The sequence below is a fragment of the Hetaerina americana genome, unplaced genomic scaffold (assembly GCF_022747635.1).
Source record: "Hetaerina americana unplaced genomic scaffold, ioHetAmer1.1.p SCAF_3, whole genome shotgun sequence".
Classification (NCBI taxonomy): domain Eukaryota; kingdom Metazoa; phylum Arthropoda; class Insecta; order Odonata; family Calopterygidae; genus Hetaerina; species Hetaerina americana.
The window spans coordinates 91,537,461-91,558,216 of record NW_027286874.1 but is presented as its reverse complement, the minus strand read 5'-3'; the positions used below and the strand labels follow the sequence as shown (position 1 = coordinate 91,558,216).

The following is a 20,756-nucleotide window of genomic DNA, read 5'->3' as shown; positions in this document are numbered from 1 at the left end:
CTAAGGCATGCCGTCAACACCGCGAAGCAGGCCTCGACTAAGATCTCGCCAGCCTATTTGAACTTCGGAAGGCATCCACTGCCAGTGAAGAGTTTGCGGCGCGAGCTTGAGAAGGGGGAAGGCATAGAGAGCAGATTGGATCCACAAGCGTGGAAAAAGAGGGCCGATAGGTTAGGCTTATTACGAGATCTAGTAACCGAGAACATAGAGAAAGCTCAGGAAAAACAGGCGCGAGCGTATAATAAGGGTAGAAGAAACATCGAATTGAATGTAGGAGACCTAGTAATGCGTAGGACCCACCATCTGTCCAGTGGGATTGATAGGTTTTCAGCCAAGCTAGCCCCTAAATTTGAAGGACCAATCGCGATACTAAAAAAACTGTCTCCAACAGTTTATATCGTAGAAACGCGTTCCAATAAGCAAAACGCGAAAGTAGATATTGGCGACTTGAAAAGATATATAGCACCAAGATCCACTCGTCAAAGTGATGAGTCCTCCGAGCGGCAAGCCCACGGAGCACACTCTCAAAAAAATTCCTTATGAATTTTGGTATTATGTAATAGGTCAGCATTGTGTGTTTGCCTCATGTTATCTTGTCTGTGTGTCAAAGTGAGCGATTTATTTTTCAATAATGTGAAAATCTCTGTCGGACATTATTGTTGCTATGGCACATAGCCCTTGAATTGTGGTGAATGAGAGTTTACAAACGAGGTGTGATGTGTTTGAGCGGAGGACGTACTGCCTTTTATAGAGTGAATTATCTGAGCGAGTGATGCTTTTGTTGAAATTTTGTGAGAAATTCCCTTGGAATGTATGAAAGATTCATGCCAAAAGTTTGTTCATACCAAATGTATTACTTGATGTTCATAGAGAATGTGGTTAAAATTAGAAAAAGTTGTGCTATCCATTTTCTATCCAATAGCTGAAGACAGAATCTCAAAACTGAGTGAACTACTGGTAGAAATCTGTGAAATTGTTGTTATTATATTGTGTTCATAGGTTTCAGTTGCAGGCTCGTCTGTAAGCGGTCCACTCGGACGAGTGTCCGGCTTAGGGAGGGGGTATGTGACGTTGTGCTTGGCGCAGCGTCACTTGCCCAGTTCGAATACGCGCGCCCCTCTCGCGAGCCGTAGAACGGCGGGGCGCTATCTGTGGGCGCCGACAATGTATGTAAGAAAAAAAGAAGAGCGGAGCGCGCCGCGCGCGGAGAGTGCCGGCCAACACGTGGTAAGGAGAGTTCGTTGTGAGACGTCCGAGAGAGAAGGTCGTGTGCTATCATCGTCGAGTCACCGACAGCCTGCGAACACCGGTGGTGCGCGTGCCAGCAACCGACCTCGCCGTGTGGGCCCCCCGCAGGCCCCGACCGGAACATCGTGGCCCAGCAGGCGTCGGCACCGCGCGTCATGTTTGCTTGGGAGCGCCCACACCTTTTCTTGTGATAATAAATAGTTCTTATGAAGTTTACTCGTCGGAGTCCATTTTTATGCGCCTCCTTGCGTCCCTCGTGATTTCAGCTGAAGAGCCGCTGCCCACCCCGGGGCACATAAAAGGTGAGCGAGCCCTCCCCTGGGACGAGGAGTGTGATGGGCCAGGTGACAGCCAGCAGCGTGACTCTGCGGCTAGCCATGCGGCTAGCCTGGCGCCCTCAAAACAAGTAGAGTCGCGGCCTCCCTTGTCTCGCGGTATCGGGGAAAATATATCTATAAATTAAATACCGCGTCACAATATATATATATATATATATATATATATATATATATATATATATATATATATATATATATATATATATATATACACACACATACATACATATATACACACACACGAGGGCGATTCGAAAAGTAAGGTCTCCTATTTTTTTTCATGAAGAATCAAATTTATTCTCAACTTTGCATACATCGTTGAAAAGGTTGAGCATTTAGGTATTTTTCTACATAGTTGCCTTGACGATCAATCACTTTTTGCATCCTTGTAATCACCTTTTTAATACCGGCGTCGTACCTTTCTCCCGCCGCGTCGTGAAGTATATATATACATATTTAACACGTTTTTGAAAGTCTCACGGACGTGAATAATAATGTATAAAATTTAACACTAGTGGACACAGACAAAACCACAGAAACATACAAAAAAGAAAAGAAACTCACTAGTTTTCGAATTTTTGGTGGTCACAGCCACCTTCCCCAAGGAAAAGAGACACAGAACTGAAGGAAATACGAGGGCTGGAACGATGGATGGAAGAGGAAGGTGGGAAGAGGCTTCCGACGGGATGAACTAGGAGGGGAAGTGGTAGAAGGGGGATTGTTAGAAGGGTTGGGAAAATCTGGATGGTGATGGGGGTGGAGGGAGGATGAAAATATGTGCAGATCAGGGTATTTAATGCCTAATATGTAATTCCAGGAATCCAAGAGCCAGATGAAGGATTGCTCTATTGTTTTGAGTTTCAATGGAGGATCAGAGGGTGGTAGGGATCCTAAGATGGATACATTATAGCATATCAAAGGGAGTGTTGCGCTCAGAGGCGTGTTTGGGGATGAGGAGCATACCAATCAGGGAAGAATTCTTGCATGAGGCTCGGTGGCTATTTATTCCAATATTAAGGGGTGTGGTACACCGTTTAATATAAAAGGCAGGGCAAAGTTGGCACTTCAGCAAGTAAATTACATTTCTAGATGTGCGAGTAGGGAATTGGATGGAGAGAGTTAAAAAGCAGGTGGGAGAGGTATGGGATTTTGGTTTTGAAAATAGGATTGGTTTTGGGATGGGGTGGGTATTTAAGGAGTGGATTGGTTGATTTGAGAAGATCTGATAAGTTGGCAGGGTGTTTGAGAGTAACAGAGGGACATTAGGGGAAAAAGGTGCCACCGCCAACCGCAAATGTATATATTATATATGTATATATATATATATATATATATATATATATATATATATATATATATATCCTATCTTCTCACCCTGAGGGCTTGTTTCTAATCTAAAACAGAATTTTTCGGAAGTATCCCAATCCCCAATTGGGTACCAATTAGAGGGCACTTCAAATGGTGAACACCATCTGTTGAATGGGACATTAAACAGTGTAATCCTTGGCACCTATCTTGAAGAGTAGGCTTATACCGGCATCAGGTTTCTCTTCACCCTTCCCTCTTTCCCTGAATATCCTACCCCATCAAATCACCCCCTATCCCGAATGGTGCAAATGAACTTAACTGTTTCTCGCCTACCCCAGTTATGACTTAGTAAACATATGAGTAAGAAACAGATTCAGGTGTTAATACTTAAGGGTGACATAAAATTATTATAGTTGAAGAATGGAGGAAAGATAAATAAATGACTGTCTATTTCAGATTGGAGAGGTTGCATTCCTTGCTCTTGTCACTTCTGTATTATTGTTCCAACTTTCAGTCATATTGGAGGGGTCCATCTACTCATCTCCCTCATTTCTATTTATAAGCATTCAAGAATTTTTCATTATTCCTCTGAATATCCAAGGTGTATATATATTGTTAAGGCAATTAAGGAGATCAAGGAATAGATAAGAGGGGGCATATTTAGTCAATGAGAAAAGATAAGCATGTTGTGCTTTGCGGGCAACATGGCTACTCTTGCAGAAAAGAAAAACCTCTACAGGGATACTAGCAAATATGAAGAAGGGGGATGAAAAGGTAATATCTCAAGATAAACAAAATTAAAACAAAGGTAATACTTGGAAGTTAAGGTAGGGAAGGTAATCTCCAAGTAAGGCTAGGGAAAGAAATATTGGAACAGGTGGAAGAGTTTTTCTATTTAGACAACAAGAATCACTGGAGATGGAAGAAAAAAGAGGGATATAGTAAGAAGAGAGAGATAATAATGAAGGCTTTCAATCAAAAGAAACTACTACTAATGGCAAATACTACTGGCATGGACATAAGGAAGCGATTAATCAAAACTTAAATTTGAAGTCTTCTTTTCCATGGAGTTGAGATATTGACAACTACCGCAACAGAGAAAGGATAGGCAATGGAAATGTGAAAATAAAATGGTAAAGAATAATGTATGAAAAAAACTATGAAGGATGGATGAAAAGAGAAGCCCATGAAAGACATGAGAAAAGGAAGACATTAATTGGACTCATCCTAAGGTATGACAGCTCACTAAAGATCGAAGGGAAAGGGAAGATTGAAGGGAAAACAAAGAAAGAAAGAATAACAGAGGGAGGCCAAGGTTGAACTTTAAGAAACAGGCAATGGATAATGCTGGTGTAACAAGGTATGACAGAATGGAGAGGTTGGAAGTGAACAGGATATTTTGGAGAACTGCTACAGATGAATCCCTACACTGATAACATGTGATAATGATCATCATGTCCTCTGGTATAATGCTTATCCTGAGAAAAATGGTTGTTCATAATTTTAACTCTTCAATGAATCAACTTCTTTCTTTTTCACACAATTACAACTAAAATAATGAATTTCCTTAATCCTAGAGGATCATGCAAGAGGACTCAGCACATTTACTATCATGGCTGGTCTTGGTGGTTGTCTTGGCTATGCACTTGGAGGGATCAACTGGGATGTAACTGCATTGGGTATGACATCAATTACTTCTCATGTTATATTAAGTATAATATTAACCAGGAAGCCATAAGTATAGTCCCCAAATGTGAAAAACGTAGCTTTTTCAATGGAAACAGAATCAATTTGTTTCAAAGGTTGTAGGCATTAAATATTAATATCAAGATACTTTTTTGACATAATATGCGGTTATTATTTCACATGCTTATGACTCAGTACAAGGTAAGCTCTGCCCTCACCTACCAAACCAACCTTTGAGTTGATTTCTATAGTGGGATTACCTGCTTGATTAGCTATCAAGCAGGTAATTTATTTGTGAGATTATTTGGCATTGGAGACATACCACTTACTAAGCATGCTCCTGAATAATAGTGAAGACTAAACTCAGTATATAATTTACCTGGCTTAAGAATAGTTGATAATATTACTTTGATTTCAAAAATTTAGTTTTCAATAGACTAGTAAAACCCCTCTCATTATAATTTGGATATTCCACAGGTGCCATGTTGGGGGGACATGTTCGTGCAGTCTTCACATTAATAACTTTCATATTCATTGCCTGTGTTGGAGTTACAATTAGTAGCTTCAAGGAAATACCTCTGGAAACTCTAGAGAAAGACTCAGTAGAGTTGGAGAAGGTATGTATGGTTTTGGGTGGCTGGGTGGTTGTCGACTGCTGTCATCAAGGATATCATCCAATCAAGTGAACACCATATTCTCCTGTATTGATGAAGGGCTTCCAGTGTTCCTCCAAGAGTGGGAGCTCCAGAAACCCTTCATTAGTATGCCATGAAACACTGCGTAAGCTTGTTGCAGCTGCGGAGACTATACGCTCCTCATAAAAGTGAAACTTGCAAATATAATTCGACGAACTAAAGATCACCAATAAATGATATAATAAAGAACTAAAGCTTCATGTGACCTTTCTTTAATTTATGAGTTACAAGGAGTAATTCAATTGCAGTGATAATGTGATTCTTCATCAAAATGATGGTGTATTACCAAAGGAAATATCCATTTATACTGCTTTGATAGACACAGGTTCATACAGAACACTCATTTAGGGGTTGACGATCGCTTAGTTTGTGATTCCTTGTTGATGGTGTCAAATCATTCCCACAAAAACAAGCCTTTTGTCAGAAGAAATGCTGGGATTGATCAAAAATTTATTGTTTGTAAATGATAAATTTAGGTAAAGGCAATCCTCAAATAAAGCCACTCAGTAACTTTCTCATCATCTCAGAGAACATTTTGAATTAAATATTTTGGCATCCCTATTCATCCAAAAGAGGATGGAAATACTATATTAAGAACTTAAAAATCTGAGGGTTGAATTGAACCTTAAATGGCTTAAGTATGGGATGAAAGGAACTAGCTCCATAACCCTGATGTGCAAGTTCACATGCCATTGGGGTAAGCTTTAGGGGAGCTCAGCCAACACTTATTAACTAATCTTTGGGTTGATACTGTTGAAAAAGGACAAATATTCCTTAAATCATTATGCTTGTTATGAAAGTAACATTTAAGTGCTTTTAAAATAAAATATTTTGGGAAGATGTCAAAGAGATGCCCAAAAGAAAAATAAGTAAAACTTATAATTTTAAGTGAAATATTAATCAAATTTTATGCTAATTTTAAATAACGTTAGGTTTTACAGATATTAATGGACTGATCTCATAAAATCATAAATCTGCTATCACATGTTTAAAACCAATGCCAAAAGACAGCCTTGTCAACATGTCGTTTCATGAAATCTGAGTGCTTTTTTGCCTTGACATTATTTGCTCTCTGTAGTCACTGAAAACTGGGACTAAAGGTAGATGGAATTATTACATAAAATATAAATTGTCCACAGATGCGGAGGGAGGCCATGTCTATAACATCGCCTGCAGCTGCTGGTGGCAACTGTGATGACTCAAATACTGCTCTGCCCTCACACCATCCATCATATGGAGCACTTGCCACTCTGCCGCCACCACCCCCACCACCTCCCGTGAGTAACAGCTTACAGACTTGACACCAAGTATTAAACAAATTATTTCCCTCTTTTATGAAAACAACTGTCGAGTAAATAAAACGTAATTGGTAAAAACCACTAAAAACTTTTTGGCTGGTATCTCATTTGGCCAGTATCACAGAGTGATATTGCTTCTTAACTCCTCCAGGCATATGCAATGGAGAGGTTTTAGACTTGATGATCTTGAGGCATTAGAAATCCCTCAGATGAAAAAAATGAAACATGGTGAATGAATAAACTCTTCTGTTCCTACTCAACTAGTCAAGATATCCTTCAGCGTTCTGGTCCTTCTCATAATTATTCTGCCTCATCACACCGCTCCCACATCAACTTCTATCACAAATTTCTTGATCATAAGGGAATTGAGTACTTAAAGTTAACAAATAAACTAAAAACACTAGCAAATCAAGGGGCCAATGATCAATTGATCATTAGCCCCTTGTGCCTAAACCCTCTCATGTTCACCCTACCCTATTCTCTCACCCTCACTTTCCTACTTCACCCCAGCCATTTTGACCCACATTTTTAAGTGCACAAAATATCCATCTATAATACATGCTCATAATAAAATCATTAGCGACACTACCATTTCTAATTTAATATGAGAGAATTTGCGTCAAAATAATGATACATGCTTTAACATGAAAGTTTTATATTCATGGTATTATTGGGTCAATATTTCATTTTTGCAGTCGATGTTTGGGTAATGAAGTCACGTAATGCCCTCCAGATGCCATTCAGCTGTTTTGTAAAATCTCTTTACAAGGGAAGAGAATGATTTCACCTTTTAACCTCATATGCTGACATTTTGTGTGGTGAAAGTTCTTATAAAGCTACATGTTTCTGTAAAAATAGTAAAGCTAAATAAAAAACACCTTTAATAAGGTGAATTATACAGTTAATCTTTTATTTTCTGTCAGGAACACATATTAATCTTATAGAATCTTAATAATGCTGACAGACATATCCTTGATCAAAATTTGTTTGCGGTACCTGGAAAAGGTATGTCAGAACAGAAAATATCTTATCTATGAATCATGGATTAGTGTTGAATGGACTCTTGGGTTATTTTGTTTTTGCACAACAAGGATATTTTGAAAGGTACTTAAAAATTCAGAGTGATGGCACAACTGGTGTGTATAAAAGTTATTTTCAGTTAGCCAATGTGTATCTTTCAAAGGAATACACACCAATTTTCAGAAGAAAACTGTTGATTACTATAATGCATTTAGAGTGAATGTGAATTGATCAAGTCAAGTGATTTCCAAAAAAATGAATGAAAGATAATTTTGTGTTTTCATCAAAAATTATTTTATGAAAGGCAACTTGCCACAGGAGACGAAGGAAAAAACTGATAAGCATTATGGTGAATCTGCAATTTCAATTAGAATGATTCATAAATGATTTAAAAATTTTAATGTGAGCACAAGTGATGCTGAATGTTCTGAATATCCTTTGAGGTAATGCTCCAGAAATCATTGGCAAAATCCATGATGGTGATGGATGATAGTAGTAAGAAAGTGCATGAAATTTAAAATACTTTAGGCATTTCAAAGGTGTGCATAATGTTTTGCATCAAAATTTGGACGTGAGAAAGCTATTCACATGATGGGTGTTGTGATTCTCCAGAGATTAGCAAAAATAAAATCATGTGGCATGCTCTAAAGCCAGTTTGTAGTCATTTCAGTGAAATTTTCTTCTGACTAGAAGAAGAATTCAATAGCTGAAGTTTTGCAGGATTTCTGGTATTTCTTTCACTGCACACATGGATACACCACTACATACTAGAATCCAAGCCACAATCTGCACAATATGTTACCAGAGGAAAGTCTGCATCAAAATAGGCAAAGACTATTCCTTCAGCTGGGATGGTTAAAATGACTTTTTTGGGACTTTCCAGGAATAATCTTCATTTGCAAAAGGGTCAATTATTATAGAAGCATACTATTCACCATTATTAGACCATTTAAAAACTAAGCTACGAGAAAAATGTCCCAATAATTATTATTGGCCCACAATAAAGTCCTGTTCTGTCATGACAACACAACACCTCATCCCTCTGTGGTGTCAGCTGAAAAATCAATAAAGTTATAATCCTGACACATTATTCAGTACCCTTTAGATTTGGCTCCTACTAACTCCTACATTTTCTTCAAAATGATGCAATGGCTGGTAGAGAGGTCTTATTCAAATGAGGTGATTTCAAAAACAAATGCCAATTTTGCACAGTCGGAACAATCACATTATTTGGAAGGAATCAACAAACTGGAGCAGCATTGGACAAATGTATAAGCCTTAAAGGTGATTAGGCTGAAAAATAAAGATAACTTATCTGAAAAATTAAGTAGTTTTCATTTTGCTTAGATTTTTCAAACCACTCTAGTACTAAGTGTAACGGAATCTTGAATTGAGCTGAGACATCTATAAACAACATTATGAGAATCTTTTAAAGAATGATCTTGTAACATAACATATACAGACTAAGTGTAACGGAATCTTGAATTGAGCTGAGACATCTATAAACATCATTATGAGAATCTTTTAAAGAATGATCTTGTAACATAACATATACTCTTAGGTATGTAGATGGTAGAAGATAAATTAATTGATCAAGCTAGAACATAATTGGGCACTTAAAATTTACTTAAAAGTGATTTTGAAACCTACGTGTTACAATTACAATATGCACATTCAGATAAGAAATATGAATTACGATTTTCTTAACTTTATAGTGGGATTCAGCAACTGAAGGAAGTGCTGAAGGAGCAGAGACCTTAGGAGATGGAACTAATCGCGACACTACTGTTCTTGTGGATATGGCATCTGCTGGGACCACAGCACCAGAACAGACTACTGGAGGAGCAGCAGCTTCTTCCATGGTAATAAAAGTACTGGGTAGCTAATTACAAACAACAACTTTTTACAATGATAATATACCTAGAATTTTAGAAAATTATTTTATTTGAAGATTAAAAGAATATTCTGAAAATAATCCAGAAAAATAATAATAATATATAATATATTAATAATATAATAATAATGGTATAAAATAACTTTCATTACACTTAGCCTTCTGATGAGTATTCAATGTTTAAGTTAATATCTCAGGTTGATTTTTCTACATTTGCAGGATGCAAGAGGGAGTGAATTTACCAGTGAAAGTCCACCCACATTAATGCAGTACCTGTCCTCTATTGTGGTCATGCCTCCTTCACTAAGGATTCTTTGTGCCACCAACCTCTTCTGCTGGATGTCACATGTCTGCTATTCACTTTACTTCACTGACTTTGTAGGAGAAGCTGTTTATGGTGGTGATCCCAAGGTTTGTTTGTGATTAATCAGTTGCTTTAATATTGTCCTTATCCTGAAATTGATGCAACTTTCTAGATCTAAAAAAATAGCTCAAGTAGATACAGTTTTAAGAGTGGTATGGTCATTAGAAAAAATACATCTTTTTGTCGAAATAATATGCGATTCTTTAAGTGGTATCAGTGGCAGATTAATTTTGTAGATCCCTGGAACATAAGAACTGTGGGGCACTTGATGGTACAAAACATCTCAAATGCCAAGAAAAACAGTACACCACGCTTTTACACATTGCATCCTTGGATGTAAGTTTATCAAAGATATTTTTAATTAATGTCAACTATTGGACAATAGATGTAAATACCCTGTGCTACATTGAATGCTACATATTTAGTTTATTCAAGAATTGATTTTAAATAATTATCCAATGATTTTATGTCATTTGTAAGACATAAAAAGTTGTGAATGGATTTGAAGGGCAATTAATTTCTAAGAATTTATACAGTAAACCATACAGTAACTATACAGTAACTATAAATGGACTGCGACTGGTTTAATTTGTACGTGATGATGACGCTTGAGTGTTGATACCGGTTGTACGCTAATAAAGGACAGTGGAAAGTTACTTTGTATTCTTAATTTTATTAAAATGAATTTCCACAAGGGTGAGCCGGGAACAATTGAATAGTAAACTCATTATTATTGTTATGTAGTATTTAGAGAGATTTTGGATGGACACAGACTAATAGACTTCTTAGCTTCTAACAAAATGCAACAACACCCAACTCTACAATAAATCATTTTTCAATCCTGCATACTTCCCCCTTTCCTTCACTTTACCCAATATGCCCATCCTTTTCCTCCTACAACCTCACTTGTCCAACATTCTCCCCTCTACCAGTCTTCAACATCCCATGGCCAAACAAAATCTTCATCCTCTTTCCTGTCTTATTTGGATTTCTTCCCTGATCATCCACAGCCCCAACTGATTTCATATGCTCCCTACCAACTTTCCTTTCCATCTCCAGGTCTTCCCCAAGTCTCTTTTACCAGTTCCTCCATGGATATGGACTACACTGTTTTACCCCTTTCCCATCCTAACTTTCCATCTGGCACCTGTGCCTGAAGTCTAAGGCTCATTAGGGTTGTGGATAAGTCACTTATCCCTCCAATCTATTCCCATCTTCTATAATATATTCATTAATAGGAATAAGATGGTGGGTGATAAAAGAGATGGTAAGGAAGCAGGAGACTATGCTTTAGGCACAAGCAATGATCACTGGGAGAAAGCAGTAGAGTCCCGTAGGAGACAAGGCTCAATCATAATGAACACACCCTTTAAACAATACAGTAGACAAAAGTGTACATGGAAAATATCTGATTCAGAAAGATATCAGTTTAACTATGTTATGGTTATACACGGAATTAAGAACAGCGTGATTAATTCACGGTTTCCTGAGAGTAGAAGTGGATTCAGATCATAATTTAACACTAATGAAATGTAGCATCAGATTCAATGGGCTAAAACAGGGAAGAGAGTGGAGGAAATATAACATAGAAGTATTAACCTAAATGATAAGGAAGGTTTATCATCATACTGTACCAACAATCATGAGTGAGGAGAGGGAGCTAGGTAAAATACTACGGAAGAAATATTGAAGCATCAAATAAGGAAAGTTTTTCAAAGGTTAGGAAAAGGTGAGAGGAAGAGTTTTTGCTGACTAACTTTTAGCATTTATGATGTAGCAACTTGGCTGGAAGACTTTGTTATATCAGTATTAGTTCCTATTCCAAAAAAGGAAAAAGTAGGCATATGCGAGGACTATAGAAAAAAACTTTGATTTCGCATGCAGCTACAGTGGTTCCTAGCATCATCAAGATGATGATAAATATGAGAGCAATTGATTACTCAGAGGATGATCATTTTGGGTTCAGAAAGTGAAGGGGCATGTGTTATGCCATAGCAGTAATGAGGTCACTAATACAGGAACATATAATACAATCAGGATGTGTCTGTCCAGTAATTATCAAGATGCCATTTGGTAGAGTGAATCGATAGAATTAACGAATTTATCGCAGATTGCAGGGGAACTGGAGATGGGAATGACAATTGACGGACAATTCATAAAGTCAGGTTTGGGGATGATGAAACCATGAAACAATGTGGTTAATAAAGTAAGGATATAACACTTATCCACAAAATAAAGCTTTATTGCATTATGCACATTTCAACACAAAGATATCCTCAGGTTTGTCTTGTACCTGAGGATGGCTCTTTTATTCGAAATGCATGTTGTGCAAGTTTTATTTTGTGGAAAAGTGCCATCCTTTATCATGGATTCCTTCCACTACTGCATCATCCATGGAACTGTGTATCTGAAAGATTATATGGCTTTCAAGAAAGAGAAAGGCTAAGTTACATATTAAAATGAGACTTACAATGCAATTATTGCAGAGTGCAAAAATCATTTGCCTTGACCAGGATGCAAACCCAGATCCCTCGATGCTCAGATAAGAGTTCATAAACTAGAGCAGGTGGAAATATTTACCCATCTTGGAAGTGTTTTAGACAAAAATGGTCAAAGTAGTAGGGACATAGGAGGAATTGTTTTAAGCAAATAAATTTTCACAGGTACTCGTAGAAGGAATTGATGTCAGTAATGTTGAGTAAGGATGTTATAAAAAGTCTCATTGAAACTTTTATATAGAGTCTAGTTTTGTATCGTGGAGAAAAATGGCCATTGAAGCAGGATGATAGTAGCCTTTTGAAATGTGGGTGCGGAGAAGGATAGGGAAGGTTTAATGGACAGAAAGGAAAACAATTGAGAAAGTATGGTAGTATGAGTAGCATGGTGTGGGAGAAGATGGAATTGTTGGGATGAATCCAAATGAGGGAAGAAATGTGGATGCAGGGCATTTTCATTGGCAAAGGGATTGACTCTATGAAAAAATTTTTCCTTTAGCTATAAAGGGTTTTTCCCCCTGTATAAGGAAAAGGAAGGCAAAACTTTAAATTAGGTGATGTTAATTATTGGGAACCTTAATCCCTTGCCAGCGATCAAACATATATTCAAAATTGTAACACACTCACATGTTCATATTCACCCTGGAATTCCATGAATTGGTTTACAAGGAAATCAATCCTTTTGCCAGGGACAAAATTTGGGAACCTACAAATACACACTCTGCCATGCTGGTGAGCCCAAAGTGGTTAGCAGGGAGATATTCCTAATGCCAGAGACCAACTATAGGCAACCTCAACACCTTTTGCATTCATTAGAAAAAGATTTAATCCATTTGCAAGAATATTAATCTAGACAACCATTAATAAATAAAACTATTTTGAATAATTTCCACATGGGTTAAATTAAATGATCATTTTTTTCTGTTTTCCATATATTCATTTCTTACAAAAACAGATTTTAATTGCTATTAATTCTGTAGAGTATTTATTTATGTATAGTACTTGACAACAACTTGAACTAGCAACAATTTGAAACAGTGATGCATACGTTTATCTTAAGGAAAAATTTTCACTTGTGATCATTATTTTATTGAAATTTACTCTCTCTCTATTTACATTTTAGTATTTCTAAAATTATTCAAAATAAACTCACAAACAAAGAATTAACAGGTAATATATGGGGACTCAAGCCAATATGTTATGATTCTTATGAAGTTTTTTATCATGGGCACCACAATTAATATTGGATTATTCTTTTTCATTAGGGGGAGGATGGCTCAGCTGCACGTGAGCTTTATGAAGAAGGTGTTCGCTTTGGCTGTTGGGGAATGTCCATGTACTCTCTGTCATGCTCCTGTTACTCCATGCTCATTGAGAAACTAGTTAAAAGGTTTAGGTATGCATAATTAATTAGTAACTAACTGGAGTTCCTCATTTGTTGATGTATGATCAACTGGTTTTCTTCCACTCCTTATCCAATCAAAACATCTAAAAATTAAATATGACTAAGTAATAATCAGCTAGAAATATGCAGTGTAAAAATTTTTCCCTCTGTTTGATACAGGAAAATGCATTTATATTACAGTTAATATATTGCTATATTGTCATTTAGTTCCTAAAATTATTTTCTAATTCATAAGTGGAAAAATTTGTCACATTCAGAGAAATTCCTTTACTTCAAAATAATGAATAGGATGAATAGAACTTTGATGTAGCTCATATTGTGATATTAAAATTTAGCACCCATCTTTGGCTGTAGGATAGCAAAACTATGCCAGCGTTTGCTTGAGGTTACTAATGACCCACCTAAATGCATCATCTTTTACTAAACCTAACTAGTGTCAAGTCCTATGCATGCATTTTTATAATGTTTCATATAACTTGCTATAGTTTATATTTTTAATGGGTATTTTATAAAGTATTACATACAAGGTGCCTGTTATTTTTTTATACAACTATAAGAAGAAGCATAGACTATTGTATAATTTTACCCCAAATTCACAAAAAAATCAACTCCCATTTCTTTAATTATTTTGCTTCATATTATATCCAGTGAAATCTATTTTGCATTACTTCAGTATATTCAATTAGTTGGCTGTGCAAAAAATGTCTTTTGGATAAATGCTATTTCTAGTGCCACTGAGTTTAAGGTTGCATAATTTGCATTAAATATTTTTTATATTCCAAAACTTTCCAGTACATCACATAGAAGGAAAAGGGTAAGGTCTTATAATTGTTAATCGCCCATTAATCCATTTTTATATCACCCATAAGTTGCATTGGGGTCAACATTTTGGGAAAAATTGGTTGCATTATAGCTTCTTTTGTGGTCTATGTTAAAATATTTTGTAATTTTCCACCAAATTTATTTTAAGATACAATATATTTCCCTAACTTGCAGCATCATCAGGTTACTTTGATGTACCCAATGACGTATCTTAAAATAAAGTCTGTGGAAAAGTACAAAATCTTTTAATACAGACATCAAATACTTCCAAAATGTGAAGCCTGAAACCATAGAGTATCTTTCTTTGTGGGATCTGCAATAGAAAAAGAGACATTACCATTGAAATGCACAACAATAAAGCACATGAGTTCACTAATTTGAATGCAATACTATTAAACTTTGCATATGATAATAATAGCAGAATGTACACAATTTCTAGTTTTCATCATATTCCATTAAATACCTTTACACTTTATACATATTAAGCAGCGAAATTAGTGACTTTGGTAGAACTTTCTATCATTTATTGTTTGAAAGTGTGAAAATGTATGAAAACCAGATGACCCAGGACTTCTTCATTCAATGAGCAGGCATATTAACTCATCTAGTTACAGACAGCTATATAAATCTAAGATAATCTTTGTCATATTTACAGGTATCCTTGAAGACAGGCAATAAATATGCTTAACACACTGGGAATATGCCATTCTATTCCATCCAACAAATAAAAATTCTCCAACATTTCATAACAAAGACAGGCATTGGTAATGCAACAATGGGTTTCATATAGAGAAAATGATCCAGAGAATTTAGAATAAATTTTTTCAAAGTACTGATTCAAAAATTTGTTAGTAGTGACTAGGTATTTTATATTGACTATGATATCTACTCTTAAGATAGTTTACAATTTTAAGCAATCATCTAAGTGAACCAATTAAATTTCAATGATATGACATTTTCTTTTTTTTTTCTTTTTCAATTTCTTCAAATTTTGCCCCTAAAGAACATGCATTGAAAAACTAAGGTAAAATGTTTTATCAAGTCTTTTTGGACATTATTTCAGCCAATATTGATTTTAATTATGAAGTTATTTGTGATTTCCAACAATATGTCTAGAAACAAGGCTTTCAACATCTCTTTGATTGGCTCACTTCTATCTCTCAGAGCTCGTGCCGTTTATGTTGGTGGACAGTTGGTGTATTGTGGTGGAATGGTAATGATGGCCATATTCAGACACCCTGCAGCTGTATTACTATTTTCATGGTCTGCTGGTGTCATGTACTCAACACTCTTCACCATGCCATACCTGCTGGTTGCACACTACCATGCCTCTGGAACGGTGAGCTTTTATTTACAATGAATAGAATCAAAAGGAATAAGTTTTATGTGAAACAGAGTTTTTGTTTGCATGATAACATTTCATTTTTCAATCTCACTGAAAACAGTATTGAGCGTTTTAAAATTCCTTAAATTAAAAATGGGTATAAAATTATTCTAAATAAATGGTAATTTCTTTTAATTTTAGTAGTGACTCGATAGAATAGTAATTGTACAGAGGCAACGTAGATAGACACATTAGGAATACATAGTGAAATAATTTTAATGGCATATATTAACTAGCACTCCGGAACATCCAATGCTTTTCAATCCCACTCTGTGCCAAGCAATGTGTATAATACTCAGATTTTTGATGAAATAATAACAATATAGTGACTTTACCTTGTTTTTTCTCTGTGTTGATGAAGAGATATTGCAAATCAATCGTATCCCTATCCATATGAATAACTTATACTACATATTTATGTTACTTTATCTACTTCCCTTCAGAAGGTGGTAAGAAAACAAGTAAAGATAATTTGAATGGGGATATGCAGGCAGAGGGAGAAGAAATTTTTTCTCTGAACTTTTACAGGTTACAGGAACCTGTACGTTGATTTGACTTTAATCGTTCAACAAATGATCCATGTTAAAATGAGAAGGCCACGCACCACACACTTCCTTTAAACTGTGAGGCAATAGGCGGAGAAAGAATAAAAAATATGCATCACTGGATGTGTATTATTTCAAAACAAACTCATTGCCAGTACATTATGTACCCTACAGCAAGTGCAATGCGTTGATTGTAGATCTTCAAAGAAAATACTAATCCATCAATGTAAGATTAAGAAATGATGTTTTGTCACATTTGACCTATGAGGTATACTTCTTACAATCTCATTTCATCAAGATAATGGGTCTTACTCATAGCTTCATGAGAAAGTTCAAACGATTAAGTGAAATGCTAGGCTTAGGACTCAAATGATGGAGTGCTAACAAGGTTTCTTCATCCACGCTTGGCAATAAAATTAGCCATCCAAGATTTAAAATCCTTAGATTACACTTGTTGTAGTAATTTTAATCTTAGATCTAATATATTAAATTACTAACTTTAGGTAAATTTATCAAAAGAGATACAACGTAACTTACAAAATTATTATAATATAGAATGTTAACAAATATTTTCTCTCCAGAGCTTACTATTACTTTACAGAGTACAAAGTGTGCCATTAACTCTTCAATTGAACACGTACATCCATATGACAGTTTAAATCTTATCAAAAGTAAATTGGTCAATAACTTCAAGTAGAATTTTATAGGGCATAAACTCCTTCATTCAATATCCGGTCGAGTGCTTTATCCCAGTCAAGGCGGATGATTTTTACACTCTGAATTTGTTGCATTGATCCCTCATTCAAGTTCATTAAAACATGGGAAAATCTTTATGAAGGGTATAATTGATATTGCACTAAGCAGCAATTTTTAAGTCAATATATTAATTAAAGCATGGTTGCTGAGGCAAGATGACAGGTGTAGATTGAAGAGTTTTTTTTAAGATGTGGGTGTGGAGAAGAATGAAAAAGATAAAATGGATGGAAAGGAGTCTAAATGAATAAGTACCACGGCTGGTGAGGGAGGAGAACAGGATTGTAGGGAGAAATCTAAAGGAGGCAGGAATGGTTGATCCAGATCATTTTAATCAGGGTAGGATGGTAAAAAACTGTGATAGAAGGGAGAACATGGGCAGTCAAGGTATGTATAGGAAAAGTATAGACCTTTTGGGCAGAATGAAGGAAGTATGCAGAATTGAAGAAGGGTTTACTGTAGTGTTGGGTGTGGGGTGACATGATACAGACTCACACACACACATATTTTTATATATATATATATATGTGTGTGTGTGTATATATATATATATATGTGTGTGTGTATATATATATATATATATATATATATATGTGTGTGTATATATATATATATATATGTGTGTGTATATATATATATATATATATATATATATATATATATATATATATATATATATATATATATATATATATATATATATATATATATATATATATATATATATACACACATTCAAACACGAAATCCCGCCAAACGGCGAATAAATACTCATATATACAGAAACATATATAAGGAAAAGGGATAGGAACACGTATAAAGGACGAACACAATAGAGGTGGGGAAGGCGGAATCGAACGGATCACAAGAGTAAAAATATCTCCTCAACCGGGACTCGAACACCGGATCTTTCCACTTGCTGGGCGGATGCTCTTAACCACTTGAGCTATCGAGGATATGTAATTTACCCTGAGATCCGTGGGTCTTATATGTCGCCAAGCGCCCCGATTCTTTAGCCAAGAGATGGCGTCAGGGGGCTGTTTCACCCACCAAAGGAGAAATAGACAATACACAAGAAGAAAGGACAGTGGTTAGAATTCATACAACATCATACAGGAAAAGAACAGTGCGTTTCGTGGCACGCATAGCCAGAAGCCTGCGCCTTTTCCGCCTTCCCCACCTCTATTGTGTTCGTCCTTTATACGTGTTCCTATCCCTTTTCCTTATATATGTTTCTGTATATATGAGTATATATATATATATATATGCATGTATATGTGTATATATAGGGGCACTTGGTTGCATAAACCCTCGGCAAATTTCAGCGTAAATTACATTTCCTCCATAGATCAAGTGGTTAGAGCAGTCAAGTCTCGGTCAAGAAAATATTTTTACACTTGTGATCTGCTCAATTCTGCCTTCCCCACCTCTTTTGTGTTCATCTTTTATAAGTATTCCTATCCATTTTTCTTACATCTTTTTCCATGTGAATGAATTCGTATATAAATTTTTCAATTAGTTTTACAAAAATTGAATGACAGTAGAATTAATAAATTTAGTGACAAATATTTTATAAGAATCAATAATCACATGCCCAAAATAATTTCATTTAGCAATATGAATTTTTATTTTGATTAAAAAAATCAATTATGTACAAAGGTTGTTTGGGGTGCTATTCCTGGTTTCATCTATTTTTTAAACACTGAATTCAAATTTAAGTATTACCAAGTTACTAGACGAAGGTTGTCATATCTAGATAAATGATAAACATAAAATAAAAAAGTAAAATATCTCTTGAGTGTTTCAACAAAAATGTAACAAACCATAATCAAGCGCTCTGAATAGTTTAATAACTGCAAAATGGTAGGAGGATGGCATTAAAAACTGCATGACAAGTAAACTATAAAAATATGAAGTTGATAGTGACTTTGTTGTGTGGTAGTCTAGTCTAATCGGAAAACAAATAATGGCACAGGTAAATAATTAGCATCCATACATATAGTAACGTATCAAAACCAACCTCAGGACTGATTTCTGTGAGTAAAAGATTATTTTTAAACCCATTTGTGACAATTTTCCATGGCAAAATCATTTTCTTTGATCAGAGATTCAAATTAAAAAATTTAACTCTAAGGGGAGGACTTGATAATGTCAATACACACAAACAACCAAATGTGGTGGGATGGGATAACTAGGTGTGACACTTACTTATTTCTCTAACTCCCATTAGTAACTGTAATATACTTTTACTACTGAACACAACCAGGATGAATAAATAAATTTTCTTGGGTTCACCATTAACATCAAAATATGTTATTTTTTTATGTTATGTTACTGTTTGTTTTGTTATGTTACTTTTTGGGGTACTTGGTTCCAAAAACCACTTTTTATCAAAGCCACAAATTGATTCCATGATAACAATAAAATCTTCCACACCACATTAGCCCACATAAAATGAATTTGACCATTAAACTAATCAATGAACTCATTTAGGCCAGAAAATTGGTAATTTGCCTAGCATTATACTTGATGTGTCTGTATAGTTTGCAGAGGGTGGTGGAACACATGCTCAGATCCGTGGTCTTGGCACTGACGTAGCCATTGTGAGCAGCATGGTGTTCCTTGCTCAGTTGACACTCTCCTGCTTCATGGGAAGTCTTGTGGCAGCTGTTGGCTCTACAACTGCAGTGGTTGCTGTAGCAGCCTTCCTCAGCTTCTGTGGTGCCCTCACTGCCACTCAGGTCACTTACCTGGATTTATAAAGTGACCCTACGCACACCTTCCATCCACCTTGGCTTGGTCTTGGGTATGACAATAATGTTTTTTTATAATCACCACATCTTCTGCAAGGTCTCTTATCAGCTGACAACTGGATAATATTAACTATCCACATTCATCTCAATGGTTAAAACAATGCAGATGTGAGAATTACCACCGTGACATCGTCAAAAACTCAGTCCAAGAAGATATATATGCTTGCCATGATTTAATTCAATGACACATGGAAAATCAACTACCAGAGTATTTTCACCAACCAACATTGAATATTATATAACTTCTATGCTTTAGATGTATGTAATAAAACTAATATACTGTTCATTAAGGGATATTTCATTTATCAAGGTCCCTCATTTTCCTGATCAATGCTGTTGTGACTATACAGATCAATTCAGAATATGTATCTCCAATCAAATATATGCCTCAAATGAATACTGGCTGCAATAGTGAACTGTTGAAATGGTAATGAAACTTTGAGATGTTTTTCACAGCAGACTGAATGCAAATCTCAAGCTCTACTAACTCTGAAAACTGATTACATTCTTGCTTTCTTGTTCCCAATTCCTACTTCTCTAATTTTACAAACATGCAGAAAAAGTGTCTGTTAAGGTAGTCATGTGAAAAATATCCTGTAAAAATTTTTTCGGTTTAACAAAAATTTTGTTCCCAGCCCTTAGAAATAATAAAAACTAAAAGAAACTACAGGTACATGCAGCTGAGTGT

At 35.7% G+C, this 20,756-nt stretch overlaps 1 protein-coding gene and 1 non-coding gene across 3 annotated transcripts in view; one reads left to right on the top strand and one right to left on the bottom strand.

Annotated features, from left to right (window-relative positions):
• lovit (loss of visual transmission) overlaps nt 1-20,354 on the top strand; it is a 52,763-nt gene extending 32,409 nt beyond the window's left edge. For both annotated transcript variants that reach the window (XM_071588791.1, XM_071588792.1), the window contains 8 exons: nt 4,472-4,573; nt 5,058-5,197; nt 6,415-6,552; nt 9,309-9,455; nt 9,707-9,898; nt 13,612-13,742; nt 15,738-15,912; nt 19,799-20,354. In XM_071588791.1, the coding sequence (XP_071444892.1) occupies nt 4,472-4,573; nt 5,058-5,197; nt 6,415-6,552; nt 9,309-9,455; nt 9,707-9,898; nt 13,612-13,742; nt 15,738-15,912; nt 19,799-20,017 (1,244 nt within the window). In that variant the 3' untranslated portion in view covers nt 20,018-20,354. The remainder of the gene's footprint in view (nt 1-4,471; nt 4,574-5,057; nt 5,198-6,414; nt 6,553-9,308; nt 9,456-9,706; nt 9,899-13,611; nt 13,743-15,737; nt 15,913-19,798) is intronic.
• On the bottom strand, nt 18,136-18,211 carry TRNAA-AGC (transfer RNA alanine (anticodon AGC)). The gene has a single exon. It is a non-coding gene; the product is annotated as a tRNA-Ala (tRNA).
• Nucleotides 20,355-20,756: the final 402 nt, after the last annotated feature.